Source organism: Monodelphis domestica, chromosome 1 (assembly GCF_027887165.1).
Source record: "Monodelphis domestica isolate mMonDom1 chromosome 1, mMonDom1.pri, whole genome shotgun sequence".
In the NCBI taxonomy this organism is placed as follows: domain Eukaryota; kingdom Metazoa; phylum Chordata; class Mammalia; order Didelphimorphia; family Didelphidae; genus Monodelphis; species Monodelphis domestica.
Genome location: NC_077227.1, coordinates 99,600,460 through 99,616,235, shown reverse-complemented (window position 1 = coordinate 99,616,235; position 15,776 = coordinate 99,600,460). Strand labels below are relative to the sequence as shown.

The window sequence follows — 15,776 nt, the reverse complement described above, 5'->3', positions numbered from 1 at the left end:
TTGCCTACAATGTGCAAAGATGAAACATACATAATATTAATCCAATGTACTTACAGTCTAATGAGAATAGAAAAAAGAATATGTATAGAGGTGAGTGTGAGGCAAAGTAAAATGTGATCAGGACATAGAAAAGGACAAGACAAGGCATTCTACAAAAATAGACTGTTTCATCAAAGAAAATTGGGGTATACTTTATGAGCAAAGCTCTAAGTGGAGGTAAAAATATCCTTAGATAAAGAGAACTTTACTTTTTTACTGTCCTACAATTCAATCCAGGACTGCCAACGTCTATTAAATTCTTAAAGTGTGCATAACAAAATGCCAGACACTACAGGAGCTTGATGCCTACTGCACTGATTAAGATTCCTGCAGTTGAAGTCAAAAGACATGAATTCCAATCCTTTCTCTGCTAAATATCTCTTTGAGTTTGGGCAAATAATTATTGGGACCTTACTTCTCCTGTAAAATGATGGGGTTTGGATTAAATGACCTCACAGGTCCTTTCTAGCTGTAAATATGTGAAATCATACACTCCCACCAGTTATTTTTGAGATAAATGATTCATTAGCTGCAGCTTACTAGATTTAGAAGGTAGATTCAGTTTTCTAGGCTATTGTAATTTTGGGGAATACTGATTATGTCATTCAAAATGCTCCCTATATTCTTACCTTTACATCATTTGTGAATTTAATATGCATGCTTTCCATGTTTTTATCCAAGTCATTGAAAAAATGTTAGTTGATATCCCAAGCACAGATTTTTTTGGATCCCCAATAAAGACCTCATTCAATTTTTATATCAATTTATTAATATCATCTTTTTTTTACTCATTCTAACAGTTTCAGATATCCCTGTGCTACTTTTTAGCCCATATCTATCTTTTCCAAAAAAGTAATATTGAGACATTTTGCAAACATTTTTGCTAAAACTAGGTCCTTTATAGTATTTTTCAAATATACCAGTTTAGTGACTGTCAAAAATCAGGTTAATCTGCCATGATCTGTTCTTAGGGGAGCCATTCTGGATCTTACGGATCATTCAATCATTTTAAAACTGCTCAATATCCATTCCTTTAATTCCTTTAATATAGGTTCTAGAATTGTATCAAGAATTGAAGCTAAATCCACTGTTTTGGAGATGCCACATTTTATAAACTCTATTCTTTTGTTTTCTACTTTGAAATATTTCTTAAATTCCAACATTTAGTGGGTCAGTAGTAATGCTTTGCAATTCTTTCAATACCCTATTTCATAATACCTGGAAATTTGAATTTATTGAGGATAGCTTGGCCTCTTTTATTATGTCTTTCCTTCTCTTTGGTATGAACTCTCTATTACCCTTTTTTATTATGTACATTCCAGTTCAAAGTTCAATGTAAGAACTGAGCAGTTCTCTTTTCTCTCTCTTGCTGGTTGTCATTATCACATCCACCTGAGCAGGAACCTTCTTTTTTTCCCCCTAATATAATAAAAAACCAAAACACTCACAGATAGAGAAGACAACAAACTTTAACCACCTTTAGTTCATCTGATATTATTGTTTTCATTCCTCACTATAATTATTTTTTCCTTCTGCCTTTGGAATTTCACTATAGAGAATTTCCAATTTTTCTTGTATTGACTTCTATAGAATTGTATGTCATTAAATAATCTCTTCTCATTTTTCAACCTTGTGAAATTTATTCTTCTTAAGTATCAGATTTATATCAGATTGGCTTTCTTCTACTTGGTCTAAAATCCCTAGATAAAATATTCTCCTCAAATTCCACATTTTCACCCCAGTTAGCTTTCTTGAACAAAATCTCATCTCAAATAGCAGCAACTATCCACATTTTGAAGTATTAAATTATTAAGCAACTAAAATATTAGCTTCTATGCTTTTGGCACAAAGTTCCAGATTCTTACGAAATTGAAGACTCATTTTTAATCATGACTATGTGCCAATCTTGTGATCTTCTTCCTAAAATCTTAATTTCTCTTTTTTGAATTATTAAACTCTGTCCCTGCATCTTAAAAAATTATTGATCAAACATTAAGAAAATATAGAGAGATTCTAAGATAGAAACTAGTTAACATATTTTTATTAAGTATTTACTTTGTGCTAGTGTTGAGTATAAAAGTACAATGAACTGAATAATCCCATTTGCATTCAGTTTTCATTTTAAGGGAGATAAAGACATATAAAAATACAACATAAATAAAAATTAAATTAATGCAAATATGTAAAAAAGTATTTAAATGTAAAGTAGTTACATTTAGCACTTGAGTAGATCAGGGAAGGCTTCATAAGGAAGATGATGTCTTAGCTGCCTCTTAATGGAAGAGAGAGACTCTGTGATGTAGTGGGAAAGGAGTATGGGATGCCAGTGCAAAGGCATAGATGGGAGATGGAGTATATGTTTGAGGAAGAGAGAGATCAATTTGACTGGATTGAGATGGTATGCAGAAGGGAAAGTAATGGTTAATGAGGCTACAAAGATATGCTGTGTAGTATTTTAAAATACTAAACAGACCAATTCATAGTTTTTCCTGGAAGTAGTAGGTAACCAGTAGAGTTGATTGCATGAGGTGAGGGGAGGATCATATGATCAGATCTGTATTTAAGAAAAGTTTTTTTTGGTAGCAGGATGTATGATGGAATGGAGTAGTAAAGAGGCTTGAGTTAAGCAGTTAAGAAGACAGTACAGTAATCTAATCAAGACCTGAACTGGACTTGATTATATGTTTCAGAAAGCAAGATGGTTCCACATTCGTTATCAGTGATGAATAACTGCTTCAGTACCCCTCAGAAAGGAGTCTCCAAATGTCACTATTCTAAGCCTTTTGAGATGATCCCTTACCTGATAGCTCTTGTATATTTACAGAATCATTTCTTGGAGAATATATAATTTTCCTCTTTTCATAGTCTTTAGTCTCTTTCTAGTTTACTAACATGGTAAGTGATCCTTTTTCCTTCCCTTCTCCCCCATGTCACATTCTCTTGACACAAATCAGGATTATTCTTTGCTCCTTCACATTTTTTTCTTTGTTTTAATATTTGAAGCCTTTCTTCAATTAAAAGACAAAACAAAACTCCATTCTCTCTGATAGCTTGGAAGATGAATAAACATTCCTTAAACTTCCTAAAATATGTTCACTGAAATGGATTCCTGCTCTATAAGTAACAATTTGCTTTCATCTTAAACCTTTTCCTTTCTTAATCCTTCCATCTTATTGCACTCACTGTGACTAGGCATTCTCCTAATAAGAGCTACCCTGGCCACTCTTGCCAAAACAGTTGTATTTTCATTCATACTCCCAACTTGTTGGTCTTGATGTAAAAGTTGGGGTACTTTTTAATCTCTGTTAACATATCCATGATCTTCTACTCTTTTCATTTAGTAGCCTCTTCTACTTAGGTTCATTCAAAATATATTTACCATCCAGTTTACATTATAGTCACTTTAATTTCTTGAACTCTAGGACATTTTCTTTGTCAAAGAGTTCAGTGCCTGGCTCACATACTTTTTCTTCTCTTCAGTTACTTTAATAACTAGTGGATTTCAACATATATACTGATATACCCTTAAACACGGGACTACCCAGTTCCTCAAGTTTACTAATTTCCTGTGACCTACATCTCCATCCCACTTCAGCTGAACACAGAGCTGGACACATACTTGATCTTATAATCACTGTTAAATGTTGCTCTTTGACATTAATGAATTCTGATATTTCTTTATCTGATCATAATATTTTATCATTTTATTTTCCCATAACCTCGTCAGCCATCCTCACTATGACTTCAGATTCTAAGCTATCATCACTGTACTGGCCATAGTCTCTTCTCTTCTGTCTTCATCCCTTAGTGAACCAACTATATCTAATTTGAGTCCCTTACCACTTTATCCTATAACTGCCTTTTGCTTTCTAAACCCCAACCTTGTTTTATGCCTACCACCCGCAACCTTTATTCTTACTCCTATGTTCCTGAATGAAGTTGGAGCAAATCACAAAACTGTCCTGAATAGGTCTACTATGAATTTATGTCACATATTCTTAACTGGGCCCTCACTATTACATGGTAATACTTTTATTCCTCTTGAATTAATTCACTATCCCACTTACTAAAACTTACTCTGTACTTCTTTTTAGCTCTCCTCAAATCTCTCCTTATTTTCACTCTCTCAGTTGAGAGTGACTTATGCTTCATTGATTAAGTTGGGTTATTCCCCAAGATCTCTTTCTTCTTCCATTTCATTCAGATGTTTTCTTCCATTATCTTCTCCTGTATTATTCTGTTATATGAAGAGGAAGTCATTCCCATTGCTAAGAAAAAACATCCTCCAAGTGCAAGTGTGATCCTGTTCCATCCTGTCTTCTCCAGCAGATTATCCCTGTTAATATCCTTACCATTCCATGTATCTTTGATCTCTCCTTTCTTTATGGATTTCTTCTTTGATGCCTAAAAACCACTCATGTCTTCCAATACACAAAGTGTCCCATCATTCATCTATCCTTGATTTCTATTATTGTTTTTAACTTTCTTTTACACCTAACCGCCTTGGTTGTTGGTGCTTCCACTTCCTTTCTTTCACTTTCCTAAGTGTCTGAAATTTGGCTTAAGATCTCATCATTCACATGAAACTACTCCCCCCCCCAAAAAAAAATTAGCAATAATCTCTAAGTTTCCAAATCTTATTCCTCAAAATATTTGACCTTTTAATAGCCTTTGGCACTTTAGATTATTCTTTTCTCCTTGATAATATCTTCTTTCTAGGTTTTGGTTACAGTGCTCTCTCCTGGTTCTCCTCTTTCCTGTCTGAATAGTCCTCAGTGGCCTTTGCTAGATAATCATCCAGTTCATATATGCTAATTATATATTTTCCCCAGTCTCTGCCCTAGGTCCTCCTCCTTCTCCATCTGTATACAGAGGTATATATTCAGCAGTTCGCTACTAGCCATACATGGAGCCATCATTTATAGCAAATGAAAATTTTAATGCTGTAGTTAATTTACCCTGGTAGTATTCTTTCCAGCAATGTTGGTTTATACAGTGATAGAACTTTCTAACTCAGTGTTTGGGAGGCTCCGGAGGAAAGTAAGGAGGCTTCTGGGGAGAGAAGAGGTATTGATTAGGCTGCCTACCAAACTGAAAGTCTATAGAGCCATTGTGCTGATCTCATTGTTATATGCAGGTGAAACCCAGACAGACTTATTAGCACCATACCAGGAATTGAGCCATTTCCATTTGAATTGTCTTAGGAAGAGTCTGCAGATCACCTGGCAAGATAAGATACTGGACAGTGAGGTCCTCTCTTGAGCTGAGCTGCATGTCATTCAAAATCTATTACAGAGAGCAAACTAGTGGGCTAGCCACCTTATTCAAATACAAAACACACATTTACTTAACAAACTATTTTGTGGAGAACTCACAGAAGGCCAGCACTCAAATGGAGATCTGAAGAAGTGATACAAGGACCCTCTAAAGGTCTCTCTGAAGAATGCCGGTGTCACTTGTGAAATATGGAAGATGCTGGCACAGAGCAAACCTGCATGGAATGCTCACAGAAAAGAAGCTTTGAACAAAGCAGTATTGTAGTAGTTTAAAAGAAAATTGAGATCTTCAAATTTGGAGACATCTCCGTCTCAGAAGTTTTCTGCTAATTTGTGTCTAACCTGTGGTAAAGCTCATATTGGTCAGATCAGCCATAGTCTGACATGCTGTACATTGACCGCAGCATAGTGATGTCATTTTGGGCCTCTGCCAGTACAAAGGACAACAACCAACTTGATGATCTCATCAGCTCCAATGGATTCAATGATCATTTTTATGCAAGTGCTTCTCAGATCTATTTATTTAGTCCTAACTTCTCTTCTGACTTCTTGTCATACATCATTAGCTCCTTATTGGATTTCGGAAACTTATGAAATTTAACATGTTCAAAACAACTTGTTCTCTTTTTCCCCCAAACTCTCTTCAAACTTCCCTTATTACTGTCAAAAGTACCACTAATCTCATAGTCACCCAAGCTTACTACCTAAATGTCATTTTCAAATTCTCACTTTCTTTATTCCCCTCCTCATCTTCAATCTGTTGCCAAGTGTCATCGGTCTGCTTTTGCAACAGCTCTTCTATATGAGCCTTTTTTTTCTCTGACACTGCCAACACCTCAGTTCAGGTCCTTATTTCCTCATGCCTCGACGACTTCACTTGCCTCCTTCCTGATATCTATGCCTCAGATATCTTCTCAGTCCAGTTCATCTTCCACATAATTATTAAAGTTGTTTTCCTTAAAGCAGAGGGAACATTTTGTTGGAATATTAAAAAAAGAAAACAAAACCAGTGACTCCCTATTACCTCAAGAAATATATATAATCCTTTCTTTGACTTTTAAAGGCCATCATAACTTAGCCTTATTTCCCATCCCATATTTGATGATCCAGTGACACTGGCTTTCCTTGCAGTTGCATTCTTTTCATGATACTGAGAATGAGACAGAACAGCCTCTCAAGATCTTATGTGGGGAAATGAGGGCTTTGATTACCTGTAAAAGCTCAATTTAACACATATTTATTAAGTGCTTATTGTTTGAAAGGCATTATAATAGATCTTGTGGTAGGATACAGAAAGGAAAAAAGCCCTGTCCTCTAGGAGATTTGAGAATTCTAACAGCTTCACAGAGAAGTAAATCAACAGGAATTGGGCTAGGAACAGAGGATGAAGAAAAGTTGAAGAAAGGCTTCTTTGAGAAGGTGACTCCTAAATTGATTCTTGAAGGGAAGATTAAGGATTATGTGAGGTGAATATTAATTGAAAATCTTTCAAGTTTTGAGGATTAGTTTATGCAAATACATGAAGGTAGGAGGTAATGCAACATTTAGTGTTAATGTAGGCAGATGACATTTAGCAGTTGTTTAGTGAGAACACAGAACATATGGAAGTGAATAATGTGAGATTAAAGATAAGGAAGTTAGGGAAGTCATATTGTATAGTCCTCACATGCATTTAATTCAAGTGCTAATAAGGAGCTAGTATCTATGAAGAAAAATCTGCACTTTTACTAATCCCATTTAAAAATTCTTTTTATTAGAAAAAATAATATTTTGAAGACATGTAAGCTTTTTTATGGCTTTTATAATACGACCTAACTGGATTACTGTGTAGGTTTTGCAGAAATTCCTAACTGTAGAATGACATTGTGAATTGAAGATAAGTTTGAATAGTTTAAGTGGTTTAAATTTTGGTTACTTTGTTAAAGAGAGGAGGGGCATGTGATAAGGGAAAACAGTTTTCACTTAACTATTGTTCTATTTCTTTTCTTTTAGCATCTGCTTAGAAATACCTCTCTAAAAAATAGAAAGGGCAGAGTTTTCTTTCTAGTCATCAAGCTGACAAAAATATTTCCAAAAATTCTCCAAAATAACTGAAGAAAATGATGTATTCATTTTTTGTCAAAGAAGTGTTTCTTGTGTTGTTTTTATTATTTTTTCTTTTATGCCAGTAATGATCTTTAATGTTTTAGAGTTTCATTGACTTCTTATATTATAGCAAACCTCTTGGAGTGTCTATAACATTTTAAATTATAAAAGAATAAAATGGAAATTCTGATGGTTTGAGAGTTGTGCAAAGAAATATATAGATATGGTAATCTAGATAAGTTTTTAAAAATACTATTTCCCCCAATATTTCTTTTTCTTTTTTCCTCATAGGTCCATGTATATATTTGGGGGATTTTCTAGTGTCCTTCTTAATGACATCTTAGTGTATAAACCTCCAAATTGCATGGCTTTCAGAGATGAGGAACTCTGTAAAAATGCTGGTCCAGGGATAAAATGTCTTTGGAACAAGAATCACTGTGAATCCTGGGAAGCTGGACATCATAATAATATTCTGAGAGCAAAATGCTTCCCCAAAGCTGGTAAGGAAATTCTATCTCTGAGTCCAATTTCCTGATTCCTACCTGTAACTCTGAAATCTTTTCATGAATCTTCTTCATTTCCAGTAGTAGAAGACATATGATATGATCATAAAATCTAATAAAATAACTTTTAATAGTTCTGAATTTAGAATTCTTCATTACTTGCCCTTATAGCAAATTTTTAAACAATAAAAGTACTTGAATTATCCATTTTTACTATAACACTCATTCCATTTTATATGTAAATATGTATTTTGCTATACAACTTTAAATGCTTTAAAATGTGCGTTCTTTCTATACTTCTAAGAATTATTTGATGGGATGGGAAGTTAGGTATGGAATAGGGTGTTAATCAAATTAATAAAAGAGTTGAAGGCTTATTATAAGTAAGATAACATGAATTTATTGTAGAAACAATTACATGTTTAATGCTATGCTTTCTTTTGAAAACAAAGTTTAAAAAATTACCATTATCTTATTAAATATATGATCCAATAAAAAGCTATTAGAAATGTGTTTTTTACCCTAATGATAGGTAAAAAAATCAATTTTAACCAATCTTTAGTCTTTGATGAAGGAATAAAGGTGGAATAGTTAAGACAGCTTAATGAGCTTTGATGTATGAAATATACATATGTGTGGATATTTATAACACAATGTATTATCTTAATGTGACCACTTCAGAATATTTCCTTTAAAGCTGACATCAACAAGGATATTTATTTTGAAAAGTTGAAATTTAATTTTGATTTTCTTGTATAATGGCACACTTTCCAATTTAAGCCTAGAACTCAGAAAATTAATGACTCATAATTTGAAATTCAGGAATAAATACTAAAATAAAACAAAAATATTTGATAGCTATATAATTATATTAGGAATCAAGATATTTTCCTTTAAATAGAGGAGACCTTCAAAAAGAGTTCTTCATATACTGACTATTCCAAACTGTCTAAATAAAATTAAGCTACATGCTTGATTTCATACTTTACACCTTATATTTTAGACTAATGTTATATACATGGTAAGTGTCTGCTTACATCCTAAGCAAATGTTAAAAATGTGTGATTTCAAAAGTATGGTTATTTTCATCTGAAATTTTGCTTTGTCTCCTATTTGTATTACAGCTGCCACTGATGACAGATGTTATAGATATGCAGATTGTGCCAGCTGTACTGCTAATACAAATGGGTGCCAATGGTGTGATGACAAAAAGTGCATTTCAGCCAACAGTAATTGCAGTATGGTTAGTATTTATGAGTACAGGGATATATAGTCAATGTTGTGGTTTTATTTTTATGAGCTCAACACTTAGCAGTGCAAAAAAAAAAGTAGATTACATATCAAAGATATGTGAAAATATGTACTATATCACGTCCTTGTGGAATGTAAGATCAATGAATGAAAATTAAAAAAAAACTCCAGAAATTTCTGACCTTATTTTCATAGGATTTTGACTACTTTTCCTCTTTTAAAATCTACTATAATATTCATCTTCATAATAATATTTAGGAAAATTTCTACTTTCTATGATCACTCACAATTTTTGTTCAAATGTAGTAATCATATATATGAAAAACTTATTTAAATATTTAAGGTAGACTTTCATTCTCAAACTATAGTCTAAAGTCATAGAAGAGTTTTTATTTGGTAGTAGCCAATAGGAAAATATTACATGTTTATTTTATAAGTATTTTGTCCAACTTGCCAGTCAACAAGTATTTATTAAAGATTTATTATGGGTGAGGAACTATGCTAAACATTTGGGTTAAAGAGAAAGGCAAAAACAGGTTGAAGGTGCAGATAATATGTAAAATGAGTATATAATATATGCAATTGTGTTAAAAGATGAAAATAAAATGAAAATTTCAGAAGGAAGATACTAGCAAGTGGTATGTGTGAGAAGTAAGGTGGGGAAGAGACCAAAAAAGGCCTCTTGTAGAAATGTGGAACTGGAGCTGAATTTTGAAAGAATTCAGGAAAAGGAAACATGAAGGGAAAGCATTTTGTGTGTGTGTGTGTGTGTGTGTGTGTGTGTGTGTTGCAAAGATAGACTCTATAGGATTTAGCAACAGATTGGATCTAAAAGGTGAAAGAGAAGTTGAGGTTGACACCTGGATTGCAACCCTGAGCACCTTGGAAAATGGTAATATCCTTAGGAATTATAGGGAAATTAGGAAGAGAAGAGGATTAATGAGTTCAGTTATGGACATGTTGATGGATATTAAATTTGAGACATCCAATAGGCATTTAGAAATGTGAGATTTGTGGTAAGGAGAGAGGTCAAAGGTAGATCAAGAGAATTGAGAATAATCTGAATACAAATAATAGTTGAATCCCTGGAAGTTGATAAGATCATCAAGAAAAATAGGGTAGGAGAAAGTGGCCTAGAAGAGAGTCCTGGAGGATACTCATAATTAGTGGGTGTGAACTAGATGAAGAGCCAGGGAAGTAGACTGAAGAGGAGGGATCAGACAGGTTGGGCGGAGGAAAATCTGAAGAGAGCAAGATCATCAAAACCTAGGAAGAAACGTGTATAAAGAAGAGAGGAGTGATCTAAAGTGCCAAAGGCTGGAGAAAGGTCAAGAAGTATGGAAATTAAGAAAAAAACTATTAGATTTGGCAATTAAGAGATCATTGACAACTCTGGAAAAGCAGTTTCATTTGAATGATGAAGTTTTAAACCATATTGTAGAAGGTTTAGAAAAGAGTGAAAGGAGAGGAATTAGACACTAATTTTTCACTAGGATTTAAGCCACAAAAGAGAGGACAGATTTATGTTGATAACTAGCAGGGATTTAGGAAACAAGTGAGAGTTTATTAAAGATAGAAGAGATATGAATTTGTTTTAGGTAGTAGGGAAGTTACTAGTAGATAAAGATAGAAGATATATGGAAGAATGAGAATGTTGGAGAGGTAGTAATCTGCTGGAGAAGACAGGATGGAATAGAATCTTGTAGGCATATAGAAAAGTTTGCCTTGGCAAAGGAAAAGTTAACCTCTTCATGTGAGGTGAAGAGGGAATAGTGAGAAGCAAATCCTAGCTAAAATCCCTCCTTGTATAGGAAAATTTTTTCTGATCATTTTTAATTCTAGAGACTTTTCTGTTGATTATTTACAGTTTCTTCTGAATATAACTTATTTGTATATACTTATTTACACATTGTTTCTCTCATTAGATTGTGAGCTCCTTAAGAGCAGGGATTATCTTGGTTTTCTTTGTATCCCCAGCATTTAGTACAGTGAATGTCACATAGTGGATGCTTAATAAATGCTTGTTTACTTGTTGACTGACATCATCAGAGTGGTATGAGATGTGGAGGAAGGGAGAAGAGGTAACTCGATGTTTAACAAATATTTGTTCAGTGAAGTATGAGGCAGAGTTCTCAGCTAAGAGGTTTGAGGGAAGGCAGAGGAGTACTAGTAAATATTTACCTACTATTTCTCCCAAAGATGTATATATGAAACATTTTGTAGCTTAATCTTCATTATTCATATTTTCTCCAATTCTTTCTTAAAGCCAATCAACAAAAATGTAAATTAAGTCATGATTTATAGTGTTTTGTCAATTTCTGAGATGTAAGTTTTCACAATGAAAATTTAATAATTAACTTTCAAGTCCTTTCATCTGGTTCCAGCATACACTGGGAGAGGGAGTCCTTGAGAAATTTGAGAAGGGATGAAAATATTTGATGTAACTACTGTGGTGATTGGGATAGTAGAGAGGAGTAAAAAGATTGCCTTGCTACAGTAGAGAGCAGTTGAGATTATGTAAGCCATAATTTGTAATAGAACTAGTCAGCACTGGTTCAGATCATAACTGGACTCTCTTCAATTTAATTCAGTAGTATCTGACTAGGAATGAAGGTAGTAGAATAGTCTAAGGATGGCACTTGGTAAGACATGATTAGTGATAGGATAAAGCGGCCATGAACTCATATGTGGAGGACAATGTAGAGTTGAATTTAGTTCACCAAGGAATTAAGACAGGGAAAGGATGAGAGAGTAGTCATCATTAGGATTATAGCCTGGGAAAGAACTGAGGCACAAAAGGATTAGAGGTCACAGGAAAGACAAAGAATGAGGTTCAAGGAAAGATAGAATTTTTTAAAAATCAATATAATAATAAAGAATATCAGAGTTCATGAACATAGAATTGGAAACTTGTGAGTGATGGTAAGATTACTTCTTTAACTTAAATAATGTCCTATATAACCCACAATATATTCAGTGTTAGCCACTAACACCATATTGTATACCCATATTTCTTAATTTAATCTATTCATCAAAATGCATGTAAACTAGAAATTTCTCTAAGCATCTTAAGTGAATATAAGATGTTATGACACTATGCTGATTCTTATGTGTTCTTATGTGCTGTTTACACAAATATTTCTATAATGATTTATGATTTGATGATACATGTTAAACATTCTTAACATTTGAAGTACATTGAAAATGGCTGATTGGCAGCAAAAAGGATATTTCTTCTTTGGTGATTTGGCTACATGTAAAATATCATCCCTCTTTGTAAACTAGAAGAAGAAAACAGCATAAAAAAGACCAGTGGAAATTAGTATAAAGATGAAAATATTATTTTATTAGATAAGGAAGATAGTATAAATAGTAGAAAAAGCACTGGACAGTGAGTCAGGAGGATAGATGTTCAAGTCTTCAGTCCTGCATGTTGATATTTATTAACTCCATGACCATAAACAAGTCACTTAACTTTTGAATAAGTGTTTTTACTTATGATGGAGATAATACCTGTAGTGTAAACTTTATTGGGCTGTTGGTAAGATCAAATGAAAGCATAGGATCATAGAGATCATGTAGTCTAAACTTTTCATTTTGCAAATGAAAATCTTGAATCTCAGGGAGAAATTATTTGCCCAACATTACCCAGGTAGTAAGTAGGGGAGCAAGAAATTTGAAACCAGACCATTGGATTCTAAATCTAGTGTGATATGCATCCGCTATTATTATTATTGTCAAAACTCAGTTTTATACAGACAATTTGACCAAATGAGGAAAAAAATTGGTTTGCATATTTTTGGGGTTTTCATATTCAACAAAAGAATTAAGCATTTTTTTTCAAGGTGAAAATTGTTGGAAACAGAAAAAGTAAAAAAAAATGTAGTCAAGAAAGAATTATTTGAGAAAACAGGGAAAATATTCCTTCCTTTTATGCTTTGGTTCTCTTCAGTAATGACATGCAATTTTGAAATGTTTTAGTTTTATATTTTTATGCCAAAATGGTACTCATAATTTGCAAAAACAAGCTTTACTACTATGAATGATGACATGTGTTTTTTTTTTTATTTTGTAGATTTATATGTATTTATAGTTTCAGATCATAAATGTTATAACTATTAGGTTCTTCAATTCTGTTCCAATTATAACCTTAATATTACTTGACTATACTTTAAAAATATAGATTAACTTTTAGAATTTTATTTAAATTCAGTTAATGAGATTTCCAGCAAGCAATATGGAGACTAGAGTTAAGGAAAATAAGACTTGGGAATAAGGGAATGCAATTTGGAACAGTATTAGAAAAATTTTGCCAGCAAGTCTCTTTAAGCACTGTTGGATAATCTTGAGATTACCTAGGCTTGTAAATTTCCATTAAATCAAGATATCTATCTATCTATCTATCTCTGTAATTTACATCTATATACATATATGTTTATATGTATATTAATATGTAAACAGTATCAAAGATTTATTTTATAAAGTGGCCTTTTGGCTTCAGGATTTTGTTTTTTGATAAGTTAAAAAGTAAAGAATTAGTTTGTGATAGTATAAGAGAACAGAAGATACTTAGTTGCATTTTATATTTCGTCCAATTGTATTGTTTAGGCTGTGTTGTCAGTATGTTTGGTGATTAAACTGAACCAAATGTTAATGGATACAGAAAGGTCTGTTGAACTTTTACTGTAAAATTTGTGCAAGTACATATAATTTTATTTTACCATTTTTTAAATGACAAATTGTATATCTCCTATAGTAGGTTAAATTTACTGCTTGCTTCTCAGGGATTTTCATCTCAAATTTGTAATTCACTGTATATTAAATATATAAATGTAACTGGTATTTTAAAAGTCTTTTTTACTAATGGTCATTTGGTTCATTGATCTAATAAAAACATTAGATATGTTTCAAAAGAACACTTGGCTTTCTCCATCATTAATTATATTGGTCCTGCTAGTGAGAAATATAATTCCAACAATTGGACTGGTTCAGTATCTAACAATTAACAACTATTAGCAACAATGTTTTTCTTAATTAAGAGCAGTAAGTGGATTTAGACAATGAATATGTTAAACTCTGATAATGTTTTTATTCTGTTTTGTAATCTAGCATTTTAGGCATTTTTAGTCATTTTTATTGGACAATTAAAATTTGTCATATGATTCATATGAGTTTTTGTATTGAGCTATTGATTATTTAAAATATAGCTTTATAATTCTTTGGGCAAAACAAAGAGCTCTATGAAACATTATTGTCAAAAAGTTCAAAGATACATGGCATGGATTACTAATAAATTACTTAATATCTTGGTCTTATGGTTGAATAGACAGACATTAAAAGAAAAACTTACATTCTGTCTTAGAATCAATATTAAGATGGAAATATATCTTGATCATGTAAAACTCAGTGGAATTGCTCATCAGCTACAATGGGGGGAGGGTTGGTATGTGTGAGGAGGGGAGGGAACATGATCATGTAACCATGGAAAAATATTCTAAATTAATTAATTAAAATTTTCAATTAAAAAAGGAGATTTGGATTAGGGAAAAAAAGGAATCAATATTAAATATTGGTTCCAAGGCAGAAAATTGGTAAGGGCTAAACAATTTGGAGTTAAGTGACTTCTCCTGAGTTATACAAGTAGGAAGTGTCTGAGGTCAAATTTGAACCCAAGACCCCTCCAGGCCTGACTCCCTATCCACTGAGTCACCTAGCTGCCCTTAGGCAAAACCATTTATTATTCTTGCTTCTACTTTCTTACTTGCTTTATTCTTTATTTCCCAACCTCTTGCAATCTGTCATTTGCAGTTATCACTTAAAAACTACTTTCCTTAACTTAACTAAAAATATCCCATTTTCTCAATCTTAGTACCTTTTCTCAGTACTTATACCTCCTGATCAGATCACTCTGTGTCTTTGCAGACCAACACCACCTCCTGGATTCCCTTTCTTCTCTGCATTTTCATGACAAAGTTCTTTCTTTGATATCCTCCTATCCTCATAACTCCTCAGTTTTCTTTTTTGGTTCATCATTCATGTCCTACCTTTTCTTATTTTCTCCTTTTCCCTTCTCTTCTGATGTTATCAGTTTTAATTAATTCAGTTATTATCTCTATGCAGATACCTCTGTAGAGATTGCATATGCTTCAAAAAATTGCACACACATGTGCACACATTTTCTCTTCTCTCCCACCCTTTCTCCTAATATTCTAGAACATTTATATGTTATAAATTGTTTCCTTGATACCTCAAAAGAGTTCTAAGTATATTTGTACATTCTTAGAATTTGTTTTGTTTAGGACTAATCTCTTAATCAAAACTCCCTTTAAATTACCCTTTTTTTCTTTCCCTTTCCTCTTTTCTTTTCAGTGAAATGTATTTTTTACTAAAGTGTGTGTGTGTTTGTGTTTGTGTGCATGTATTCATTCTTACTCTGACCAATTGAAATGAGAGTTAAATCCAAGTATCAGGTGTTCCACCACCAGATCCTTTTTGTATATCTTTGTATTTGCACCCCTGATTATGTGAGATAATTTCCCCTAACTTTCTTTCATCCCCCACTCCAGTTTTTTCCTCTTCTCACCTTTTTCTTTTCTCTTAAGATCTAAAGTCATATCAGAAC

The 15,776-nt window shown here is 32.8% G+C and overlaps 1 protein-coding gene across 3 annotated transcripts in view; it reads left to right on the top strand.

Annotated features, from left to right (window-relative positions):
• Nucleotides 1-15,776, top strand: part of ATRNL1 (attractin like 1) — a 1,148,868-nt gene that overhangs the window by 171,705 nt on the left and 961,387 nt on the right. For all 3 annotated transcript variants that reach the window (XM_001377496.5, XM_007478946.3, XM_056803697.1), the window contains exons 12-13: nucleotides 7,692-7,900; nucleotides 9,028-9,146. In XM_001377496.5, coding sequence (XP_001377533.4) covers nucleotides 7,692-7,900; nucleotides 9,028-9,146 — 328 coding nt within the window. The remainder of the gene's footprint in view (nucleotides 1-7,691; nucleotides 7,901-9,027; nucleotides 9,147-15,776) is intronic.